This window comes from Gastrolobium bilobum, unplaced genomic scaffold (genome assembly GCF_033153095.1).
Source record: "Gastrolobium bilobum isolate Gb01-03AN ecotype WA unplaced genomic scaffold, APGP_CSIRO_Gbil_v1 utg131450, whole genome shotgun sequence".
Classification (NCBI taxonomy): Eukaryota; Viridiplantae; Streptophyta; class Magnoliopsida; order Fabales; family Fabaceae; genus Gastrolobium; species Gastrolobium bilobum.
Window position 1 is genome coordinate 39,720 of NW_026899647.1, and position 12,199 is coordinate 51,918.

General features: G+C 33.9%; 1 protein-coding gene across 1 annotated transcript; it reads right to left on the reverse strand.

Moving 5' to 3' along the window:
* Positions 1–8,413: 8,413 nt before the first annotated feature.
* Positions 8,414–11,749, reverse strand: LOC133292192 (receptor-like protein 35). Its single transcript, XM_061490568.1, has one exon. It carries the CDS (start codon positions 11,747–11,749, stop codon positions 8,414–8,416), a length of 3,336 nt encoding a protein of 1,111 aa, XP_061346552.1.
* Positions 11,750–12,199: the final 450 nt, after the last annotated feature.

Here is a 12,199-nt window from a genome sequence, read left to right on the forward strand (position 1 = left end):
ATGTACCTTTTGAGAATCCAAGATCAAGGAAAAAAAATACCAAAGATTAAGTGAGACAAAAATTTGCCTTTGCTTAGTTCAAAAAATAAATACTGGGTAAAAAAATTTGCTGGCATTTTGTTTACAATACTCATACCAAACATGGTAAATAAATATTCTCTACCCAATTTTCCCATCATTCCATACCAAATACTCATACCAAACACTCCTCAAAGAGAAATAAAAATGCCTTGAAAAAGAGAAAAAGAAAATGGTGAAAAGTGTAAATGCGTAAGAGTGGAAGAAGAAGAATAATTGTTTGCAATTTTATTTATTCCTCTTCAAATCTGATCTTTAATCTTAGAGCCTTGAAAAAGTATAAATGCGTTGAAAAAGAGAAAAAGAAAATGGTGAAAAGTGTAAATGCGTAAGAGTGGAAGAAGAAGAATAATTGTTTGCAATTTTATTTATTCCTCTTCAAATCTGATCTTTAATCTTAGAGCCACTTCCCCCAAAAAATTTCCTTCCTTTTAGCTAGGCCAAGTTACAACCTTAATGAAGATCTTTTGATCTGCTTTATATATCATTAAGACTGTGGAGAGTGAGAATATGAGCAAACCTATGGTAGTATTGATTCAGTGAAGAATGAGTGAAACACAATCCCTCAAACAGTTGAGTTCGAATGAATTGAAAATCCTAGTGAGGGATGTTTTAGCTTAATATTTTTATTCTTTATCTGATGAAGTCTTGTTACAATTATATGACTGATGGATTGTGAATCTTGCTTGAATTGATATATTATTTTATTTCAAGACCAAGTCTAAATACTCTTTGATCTTACTGCTAATTGATTTTTCCTGTTGAAAATTTATCTACTTGAAGATTCCTAGTCCCTATTTCCTTAGTTTTATTCTAGTTGATTGCTGAGGACAACAATGTGCAAATTTGAGAATTGTTTGATAAGTCTCCAATTTATTATGTATTAAGGGTTAATATGAGCATTAAATTGATTTAAAAATAATTAAAAGTTATAGAATTATAATTAAAGTGTTATTTTATTCTTAGTAATATTCTCATAAAAATTCTTATATTTTGCAGTAATTTTCAGCTCAATAAAAAGCTAAATTAGAGAGCTCAAGTGGATTTGTTTTGAATTTCTGAATCATATAATTGATTGAAGATCTTATTGAAGATTCTCTTGAATATTTTTAAGGAAATTGACTCCTTTAATATAAAAGAGAAGATTTTAAAGATTTGATTAAAGATTTGATTAAAGATATGATTGGAGATTATAGTAAAGATTCTATTGAAGATATTATGAGAAACTAAAATATATAGTTTGATCACTATAAAAAGGTGAGCTAAAGAACAGCTTTTGAACAATGGAGAAGAGCAAATCCTACTTTGGAGAGAGAAACACGTTTTTCATGCTTTGAAGCATCGGGAGCGGTTTGAATTCAAGAACAAGCTAGGGGTTTTGAGGATTCTTCGCGCCATCACACCAATGGAGTTTGAGGGATTTTCTTTACTTTCTATTGTCTTTGATTTCGCTATATTAAGCTAGATTTTTATGTAGTTAAGGATAGATGGAACCCAATTGAATTATTATGTTTATGGATTAAATTATGGGAAAAGTGTTTGTCATTTTAAATGACAGAAAGTTATGTCATTTTAAGAGAGATACAGATACATAAAATTTGAATTTTAAATTAAAAAAAAACACCCACTTTCTCTCTTCCATGATTTCCGTTTTTCTGTGTCTATCTGTAAGAACCCGCACCGTTAATTAAGGAATTTAATTAATAAATTATGAGAAAATAAGAAATGATTCCATAATTGACCCTAAATAATTATTATGAGGCTTTAATAATTATGGTAAGTGGGTAATAATGTTGAAAGTCGCTTTTCGGAAGAAAAGTGCAGATACTGGTTCTGCTAGTCGGTATAAATGCGTACCGAAAAAGTATCTCGGAAAATTATAATAAGTGCATGATAATTACTAGAATGATATGTAGGACTTGTAAAACGAGTTTCAAGTCCAAATAATGAGAAGTGGTACTAGAAACCGGTACTGGCTTTGAAAAGCGCGTACCAGAAAAGTGCTCAGAAAATTATAAGAAAAATATGATAATTCTTGGAAAAATGTGTAGTTTCAGATTCCAAAATTTGGGATTAAAATGCTAAGCGTAGCAATTAAAGTTAATATTGTGTGTTAATTGGTTAAGTGACTATATAAGCCTTAGTTGACACTCAACCCTAGGTGCCACTCATTTGCTACGTGACTTGGAGGCTAACCAGTTTCTCCTTGCTCTATTCCTTGGCTTCTCCACCATTTTGTGAGCCTTGTGAGTCCTTTTCCTTCCATTTCTCTTCACTAAACACTTGGTGCTTGTGAGTAGGATCCTTGTGAGAGTGGGAGGGGGCTGTGTTCTTGTTGTTCAGCCACTGTTGGGTTGTTTAAGGGGGGGCTGACTTACTTGGTGGGTTGTGTGAGCCTTGGTCTTGGTATTTTAAGGTGCAAGAAGCCTTCTTTGTGAAGAAAGATCCTTGCTTGGGTGGTATTTTCGTGTACAGTGAGAGACAGAACCTTGGAGCTGTTGTGTGAGCTCCAAGAGCACCCTTTTTCTGAGTTTGAGCTTTGGTAAGCTTCATCACCTTTGATCTTGAGTCTTTGAGCTTAAAAATGGAACCTTGATGCATGTAAAGGTTAAAAGATGTTAACTTAATGTTGAGGTTGGTAAAACACACCTAGAAATGCATGTTTAGGCATTTAAAATCGGTAAAAACCCAACCTTGGAAGGATATCTTCACGAAATGCAGTTTCTGCATTCTGTCGTGAAATATCCAGATATCTCCCCAAAAAATATCCGGATATGTGATATCCGGATAGGGGATTTGGGCATCCGGATATTAGATATCCAGATATGGGAATCTGGATATCCGGATATTGTATATCTGGATATGTACAATGAAATATCCGGATATAGCATATCCGGATATGGTCCTGAGGAATATTCAGATATTCTGGGATTTCGTAGAACAGTAGCAGTGCTGTGTGTACAGTAGGCTATTGGGGGTTTGTGGACCCTAGATTGATGAAGTTGAACTTCTGTAATTAATGAACTAAGTCAGAATCGTATGATTAAGGGCTTATGGCTTGGTATGGAGCCTTAAGACGTAAAACGTAAGGAAATACGTTGTTTTTAAGTTGTATGCTTGTGGTGCATTATTATTGATATAGTATTGGTCCATAACAGATTGTGAATCTGCTGTGTTTGGACTTTGAGCTGTGGACTCTTGGCCTTGGGTGTTAGCTTGCAAGGTAAGCTTTCGTGTCCTCGGTTTAGCCATCTTGTGGTTCCACCATGTCCCATGGGGGTATGGTTGTATGCATGCTGTGTTACATGCTTTGGATATTTGAAATGCTGTTGAGCTTTATGTGTAATGGCTTTTAATATGCATGTGTTGTTTCATCTTGACGGTAAACCTGAGTATGTGGCGTCATACGAGATGGTGATCCGAGGTGAATGCAAGTAGCGTCTTGCATTAGTGTGGGTATTTGGCGTATGTAAATCCTGCATTTCTCTGGCCAGTAGAATAGAATTGACACACATGACATGATTATCTGCTGCATTGCACTGTTTTAGAAATGATATTGATGAACTGCTTTTAAACTTATATTGCACATGTAAGTGAGCTTGGGGTAGAAGATCCTTGAGGACCCCTTGTCTTACTGAGATTTCTTGTTTAGAGATCTCACCCCACGTTTGGGGAATGCTTATTTCAGGTTCCGGTAATATGGTGACTGATGCCTCTGGCGGCAGGAGGCCAGAGCTTAGTTGATGATATTATGTTGTATTGCTGCCATGACTGGATTTGGATGCTGTTTATGTTTTCCGCTATTTATGATTATGTTGTTGTTGAGACTGATGTTGGGCATGTTGCCTTATTTGAGTGAGCATGGGGATTGTCCATGACACTTTATGTTAGTACTTTTAGTTTGGAGTTGTATAAACTGTTAGATGGTCTGGTCTACGTTGTTGTAGTTCCGTGACTAGAGCCACACTTTTATTATCTATGTTATGAGGTATTTCAGATCGCTGTTTTATTGCAATTATATACAGACAATGTTTTATTAATTGATTAATAAGCAAGTTGGTAATGATAATGACATCATAATTGAAAAGAAAAAGATATTCCGCATTTTTAATTAAGCGCTGCTTAATACGATAGTATGATAACATTACCGGATATATACAGGGTGTTACACTATCTCTCTCCTAAAATGACATAACTTATGTCATTTAAAATGACAAACACTAAACCCTTAAATTATCTCTATAATTTTTCTTTTTATAATTGAATGAATTTATCTATGTTTAATGTTTTCTATGAGTTTGCTCCTTGTAAATTAATTTAGGAGAATTGTATGACAATAGTGATGTTGGTGCATAAACCCTGATTTGATAAATTCATCATAATCCTCGTGATCTAGAGATACACATAAGGTAATTATGCAATCTTTATATTCTCGTTGTTAATGTATGTTTTCTTAGGGAACAATCGGAAAACTAGGATTCTTTCAAGATCACATAGAATTAAGGTAACAAGGGATTGAACCTTAATTACTTTAGAGGAATCGATTGTCATTATATTAAAGGCGGTTATTTGATTGTATAATTCATAACATAAGAAAGATATTGGGGGAAATCGAAACCTTAAGTACATTTTTTTATTATTTTCAAAACCAAATTCTTTTTTCTTTGCTTGCTTTAAATTCTGGAATTGCATGTTCTTGATTTTCTTTATTCTCATCTCAAATTCGATTGTCCAACTAAATCGTTATTAGCGAACTAGTGCTTGAAAACTAATTCTTGTGGGAACGATCTCGTACTCAGTACACTTTTATTACTTTTACGACCAATGCACTTGGCGAAGTCGCAACAAAATATAATTCCATCACAACTTGCGCCTAGAAAATTGTCGCAATTCGTTGCAAATCATTCTCAAAATTACCATCACATAATCCTTTGAAAACTGCGACGGGTTGACTCCAACTTCCGTCACAATTTTTCCTCCACAGATTTGCGACTGAGTACTTGTTGTAAAAATATCTGTCACACTAACCTGTTGCGAATGATTTATCTTTGTGTTGAAAAATGTTTCTATCACAATTTGGGATAGAAATGAGACGATATTTACGACCATTTTTTGATGACAGGGATTTGGCCCCATTCCCATTGCAATTTTCATTTGGCCGCAAATTCCATCGCAAAAGCGCGTCGTTGTTTATGCATTTTCTAGTAGTGGGAATTTTGAAAGGTTAGAATATGTATTTCGTTTTTCTTCTTTAGAATAGAGATAGTTAAAAATTGTGTTAAACAAAATTAACTTATATTTTGTTCTAGAAAATAAACAGAAAACTCGGTAACAAAATTGAAAAGAAAAAATTATCGTTTCTTTGTTTTCAAGACACATTATTTATTAAATATACACATGCAGAATTGTTATACCATTTGGAAATTAAAATAAAGCAAACTTTCTCCGTTTATAAAATAGGGAATCATTTTCTTCTTTTGCTTGAAGGAATTTATCTCCAGCTTTAAAAATATAATTATATATTTCCGGAAGTATATAGTTATATTTTTAAAATTGTAAAAAATTTATCTCTCTTCAGAATTGTCAGATGACGTAGCAGAGAAAGAAAAAATATTTTTTCGATTATAACTATTTACTTCTGGGAGTACATAGTTATTTTTTTTTGCTGCAGATGACTCTCTCATGTAACATTAGAAAAATGAAACCCTTTATAAATACACATATTGTAGAAGAGAAAAATATTTGTTATTTTAAAGAATATAACTTTATATCATTTTATAGATACACATATTATAGAATGTGTGTTATCAAACACTTTTTTAAATTATTCTCAAAACTATTTTGCAGCCAGAAGTGTGTATATATATGTAGATGCAGGCTGTGATACACCGACACGTTATTTTTTTGAAAAAATGCGTGTCGGTCCGACACGCTCCGACACGTTTCGACACGCGTCCGACACGTAGTCAATATTTTAGGACACGTTGACTATGTGGACACGCGACTTTGACCGTGTCCGACACGGTCAAAGGATAAAAACGTAAAATTTTTGAATTTTTAAAAAAATTAAAATCTGTGGACTAAGGAGAAGAAGCTCTGCGCTTTCATCATCCATCATTAATCTCTCCAACGACACATCATTGTTCTTTCTGATCGACGATGAAGACGACGGTGACGTTGTGGCACCGCTCCTCATACACCTTCGCCCTCTTCAAAACATCAAATAACGAAGAGTCGCATGGCACCACCATCATCAACCTCCAAACTGAACGAAGGAACAGAAGAAATGAAAGAAAGAAAACCACAAAACGAAGGAAGAAAACTAAGTTGGTACATTTTTTTTATTAGCCTTATCCTCATCCACTGGATGTAAGAAACGCATGAAAATAAAAAAAGTGATGTCAAATCAAAAGCAAGGCTCGAGGAAATGTAATCAAGAGGTCTACAAAGTAGCTGCACATACTTAGTTATATGTACACCAGCCATTTAGTCCCAAACATTAATTTACAAACTATACAAACTAAATATCCAAAAAACAATGCCACATTGATTTTAAGTTTCAAGGGATAAAAATTTGTCTTTTGATTTATATTATAAAATTCAAATATTAAATTAATTATGTGACTTATTATGAATTGCAACATGTATTAAATATAAATTATATTATGTATATTAAAAATATTATTTAATATCAAAACGTGTCCTAACGTGTCAAAATCTAACATTTTTTAAAATTAACGTGTCGACGTGTCGTGTCGTGTCGTATCCCGTGTCGCGTGTCGGTGTCAGTGCATCATTGGATGCATGATCCTTTGACACCGGTGATCTTTTTTGATCTAATAGTTTTCAAATGGGGTGTCAAAGGATCCTGCCTCGGATATATATATATATAAATATATATATATATATATATATATATGGGAAGGATATTCTTATACCGGTATAAGAGTTAAAAGTCTTACACTCAATCCAGACCATTGATCCACTTGTATCCAATGACTCACATTGCTAAAAAATTTGAGCCCTTAAATATAAGTGAGATTAACAGATAAGATTAAGAGTATAACTTACACTAGTGTAAAATGATCCTGACATATATATATATATATATATATATATATATATATATATATATATATATATATATGGAAAAATATTTCTCCGGCAACTTGAGATAAGTTTATCTCCGGCCACCCTAAAACTACGTCGTTTTGTTTATTTATTTTCTTATATTAATTGATTCACCTTTGAATGGTTAGGATTCCATATTTCTCTCTCTTCCTTCATTACCATTGATCCATCTTTGTACGGTTATGATTTATTAGCCAGAGATAAAATTATCTCCGACAACTTGAGAAACGATAAGCCTATATATATATATATATATATATAGGGGATGAATCTTTTGACTCTAGAGTAAGACTTACAACTCTTACTCTCCATCTCAACCGTTGATTTCCGTCCATCTAACTTTTATTATTTATTTGAAATAAATAATTAATTAATTGTTACAGATAACCGTTAGATGGACGAAAATCAACGGTTGAGATGAGGAGTAAGAGTTGTAAGTCTTACCCTAGAGTCAAAAGATCTCTCCCCATATATATATATATATATATATATATATATATATATATATATATATATATATATATTTCTTCAGAATGGTGACCAAAGAATAAAAAGTCATTATGCAAAAAATGAGATAGAAAATATTTTACGTTACAAAATTTCTTATAATAATTAAAAGGGAAAAGGATTTCTTCAATTAATAGAGACAAATTATTTCCGGTGAGCTCAATACATGTTATTTTGGAACAAAAATCAAGGTATTTTTGTAATTCTAATATATTACAAGGTTATATTAGTTTTTATCATTATAATTTTTTAATTTTATAATGTAAAACGATGTCGTTTTAAGCTCAAATAATTTTATCTCTAATGACCGAAGAAATATTTTTGCCTTAATTATTTCGGTACCGTATTATTCTTTGCATATCGAACATCTTGATTCTTGATTAGGTGACGGTCAATTGTTACTCCCATTTAATAAAAATTAAGTTTCTTTAAAATAAAAAAAAATAAAAAAACAGGAGGAACAGAGGGGTGTATGAAAGCGACTTCACAAGACCAGGACAAGAGGACATTGTAGTATCATAAATTACATTCAACGGAGTAGGCACAACAATTATTTAATTTCCTTCCTTAAATGCAAGCAGCTTTTGAATTTTTAGCTTTCTTTTGTTTACAATAGCACATGCATATAGCTGTTCATAAACTCAACAAACTAAAACAGAAAAATAAGAAGAAAACGCAAAACCCAACACAAGACCAGCTAGGCCATCCACCTTAGAGTTCTGTACTTTTGTCCTCTATGTTGTTCATAAACAAAATCAAGCTTAGACACAACCTTGTAAAGCAAGTCATCCACATGCTTCCAATACAAAACCCTCCATTTCTTTAAGAAAATAAGGGGAAAGATGATCATTCCAATTCCAAAAATGAATCCCAACTCAACACTTAAAAAATTCCATTCAATTGAACTATGCTTTTCATGTGTTGGTGTGGGAGGTGAAGGCCCATTCACTACCATTCCATCATGGCTGCAAGCTTTTATTTGAGTTCCACATAATCCTTCATTGCCTTCAAAGGAACTTGCATCAAATGTTTCCATTTGAGCACCATTTGGGATTTTCCCCACCAAATGATTAAAGGACAGATTCAAGTATGCAAGAAAAGTTAAACTTGCAAACTCAGCGGGGATTTCTCCACTCAAATTGTTGTTTGAAAGGTCCAAGGATTCAAGATGCTTCAAGTTTCCAAAAGATGATGGTATATGGCTTGAGAAAGCATTATGTGACAAGTTAAGAACATTCAGTGCTCTCAAATTCACAAGCTCCTCTGGTATTGGACCTTTAAAATGGTTGAAGGAGAGATCCAACGAAGTGAAGATAGTGGGAATTTGAATCAACTTCATTTGCAAACCTTTGTTCACAACTATAACTGAATCCAAGTAGCGACCACCAAATTCATTAGCAGTGATATAATAACTGAATATGTGGTCAGCCACAGTATAAGGTTCAGATGCTAATAATTCCCCTAATCTTTTCACAAGATCTATGTTGATAGCCAAGAACAAGTTACTATAACGCAAAATATCAAGATTATCAAACATTTCAAAAAATAATGCCCCATATTTTTCATGGGATTCATCTCCACAACCTATCATTTTTGTCCAGCTTGTCAAGAGTGATCCAGGTAGTGTACCTGTTAAATTATTGGAGGCTAGATCAACAATATGAAGCATCTCCCAATTACCAGTGCTATTTCCACATGCAATGGGACCATGGAGTCTGTTTGACCTTAAAATCAACACTCTCAAGGTAGAAATGTTACCCAAGAAGCATGGAAATCTATCACTAAACAGATTGTTTCCAAGGTTTAAGACTTGTAGCCTCTGGCAGTTGGCTAGAGATATTGGGATGACGCCACCCAAAAGATTTTCATTGAGGTCAAGGAACCTTAAATTACATGAACTTGAAATTGTATCAGAAATATAGCCAGTGAGTTTGTTTCCAGCAAGATTTAGTACCCTGAGTGTACTATTCATTCTTGTCAAACACTTGGGAATGGAGCCACTGAAGCTATTATGGGAAAGATCAAGCAATCGGAGAGTTGAAAATTTACAAAAGGATTCATGGATATTCCCTTGTAAGCTGTTATTTGAAAGGGAGAAGAAAAATACGGAAGGGATATACTTATCCATGTTGGGTGGGGTAATGTTGAACCTGTTGCTTGAGAAATCTAAATGGACAGCATATTTTGTGAAAATAGGAGTTGATCCTTGAAGTTGATTGGAATGAAGATCTAGAATATATAGATTTGAATTAAGATCTTCAAAGGGTCCTTCCAAATTTGTAAGAAAATTGTTGGAAAGATTCAGATAAGCCAAAGTGTCAAATCTCCAGATCCAGTTGGGTATTGTTCCATGAATTTGGTTATTGGACAGGTCTAGAGCATTTAGTTGGGATTGGTTCCTCAAAAAACCTGGGAATTCCCCCAACTTGCAAGAAGCCAACAATAGATATTTCAAAGTGGGAAAGGGTAAAAGGCCATGATCATCATTGAAAGTTATATCAACTGACAATTGGTTGTTTGAGAGGCCTAATGTATGTAAACTTTGCATCCTCCGAAACATATCAAGCCTTGAGGTGCCATTGAAATCATTTGCAGAAAGTTGGAGGAAACGAATTCCTTTGAGTTGAAAGATAGACACAGGAATACGTCCTTGTAACTCATTGCTGCTCAAATCAACCAACTGTAATTTGGAGGAAGAAGCATTTGGGAATTCATCCAATAGACCATCAAATTTATTATGAGAAAGGGTAAGTTCTTGCAAAGATGGAAGTGTAAAAAGAGATGGAGGAACTTTCCCATTGAGGGAGTTATTACCTAAATTAATAGTGAGGAGATTTACAAGTCCCTCCAAATGGGAAGATGGAATGGCTCCTGTCAAATTATTTTGCAAGAGAGATAAATATCTGAGATTCCTAGACATCTGAAAAGATGGAAGTGGACCAGTAAACATATTGTATGATAAATCCAAATGAACAAGTTGGGTGAGTTCTGACATGGATGTAGGGAGGGTTCCATTGAATTGGCAGTTAGATAGATCTAATGTTGACAACTGCTTCAGATTGGAAATAGCACCTGGTAATATTCCATTGAAAATTGTATTACTAAAGTTCATGGTTTGAAGAGATACACCTTGTAGGAAGTTTGGCAAGAAACCATGAAGATCCTGATTATCTGAAATGTCAAGGAAAGTCAGTGTTTGTATTTGGAAGATATCCTTTGGAAAACAACCACTCAACCTGCAACTTCTGAGCTCCATGACCTTTAAATTGGAGAAGTTTGCAAAGAATTTTGGCACTGGGCTTGAGATATTATTCAGGTTCAGTCGAATGATTGAGAGTGCCTTGAGAGTTGCTAGTGAAGAATCAATTGGTCCTAAGAGATTACATGATGACATGCTCAGAACTTGTAGTTTTTGCAGTGAATACAAGGCATGACACCACTCCTCTCCCTCAGCAGATACCCTTACACCATCCAGATACAGTTCTGCGATTTCAGTAAGGTTCTGCAAAAGCATTTGCATATTTGGCCTCTCAAGTTTTAGAGTATGATGTGAGGCAAATGATGTAGACAAATCAAGAGTAACCAGCTTTGTTAGATGAGAAATCTCACTTGGAATCTGCCCTTGAAAGCCAGCAAATGACAAATTCAAATACCTCAAATTCTCTAGCTTGACAATCTCCAAGGGAATCAAAGAACCGAAATCATTTAAAGCCAAATTCAAATTCAGCAAATACTGCATGTTGAAGAGACTTGAATTGTCTAGGCCTCCGGAAATGGATTCCTCACTCAAGTCAAGACCAACTACATGTCCCTTGTTGTTGCATGCTACTCCATTCCATTGACAGCAATCACCACTTTGATTCCAATGAACCAATTTTTTGGACCTGGCTGGGTTGAATATAAGGTTGTCCTTCAAATGGGTTAATAAGAGTTGTTGATGGTCAAGACATTGGCTGGTTGCAGCATGGATAATGATATTAAAGTTTATCAAGCATAAGGGTATAAAGAAAGGCAAGACTTTATGGATTTTCATTGGATATGATTATTAGAAGCACCTCAATGATTTACAGGTTAAGAAGGGTGAGATGGTATAGCTTTGAAGTTTGAACATACTCCTATTTATGGATTTTCAAAATCACATTCTTTTTTTTCTTTTTTTGCTAGATCATCTAATTAAGTTTGATGGTAACGAGGAAATTCCTTCCTTACATTATTTATAATCAATCTTTGAATTCATAGATCTTAACTATGTATTTACGTGAAGGAGATAATCATCAAATTAAAGAATGCCACATGTCCTTTCTTGTTCAAGTAAGTAACTAGTAAGTATTATATTTAGAGGTCACTTTGAATACTCCATTGAAAATATATAGGTAATATCTTATAACCACTTTGAAGATCACATTATGACTTGGTATAACACAAGCTTTGCATAGTGCTACCCTTATACAAAGTGTTGAATCTTCGTGGTCAATACTTCAAA

Bases quoted from the DNA above. Each gene is read 5' to 3' on its own strand.
- LOC133292192 (XM_061490568.1), bottom strand. From the start codon at position 11,749: ATGAAAATCCATAAAGTCTTGCCTTTCTTTATACCCTTATGCTTGATA.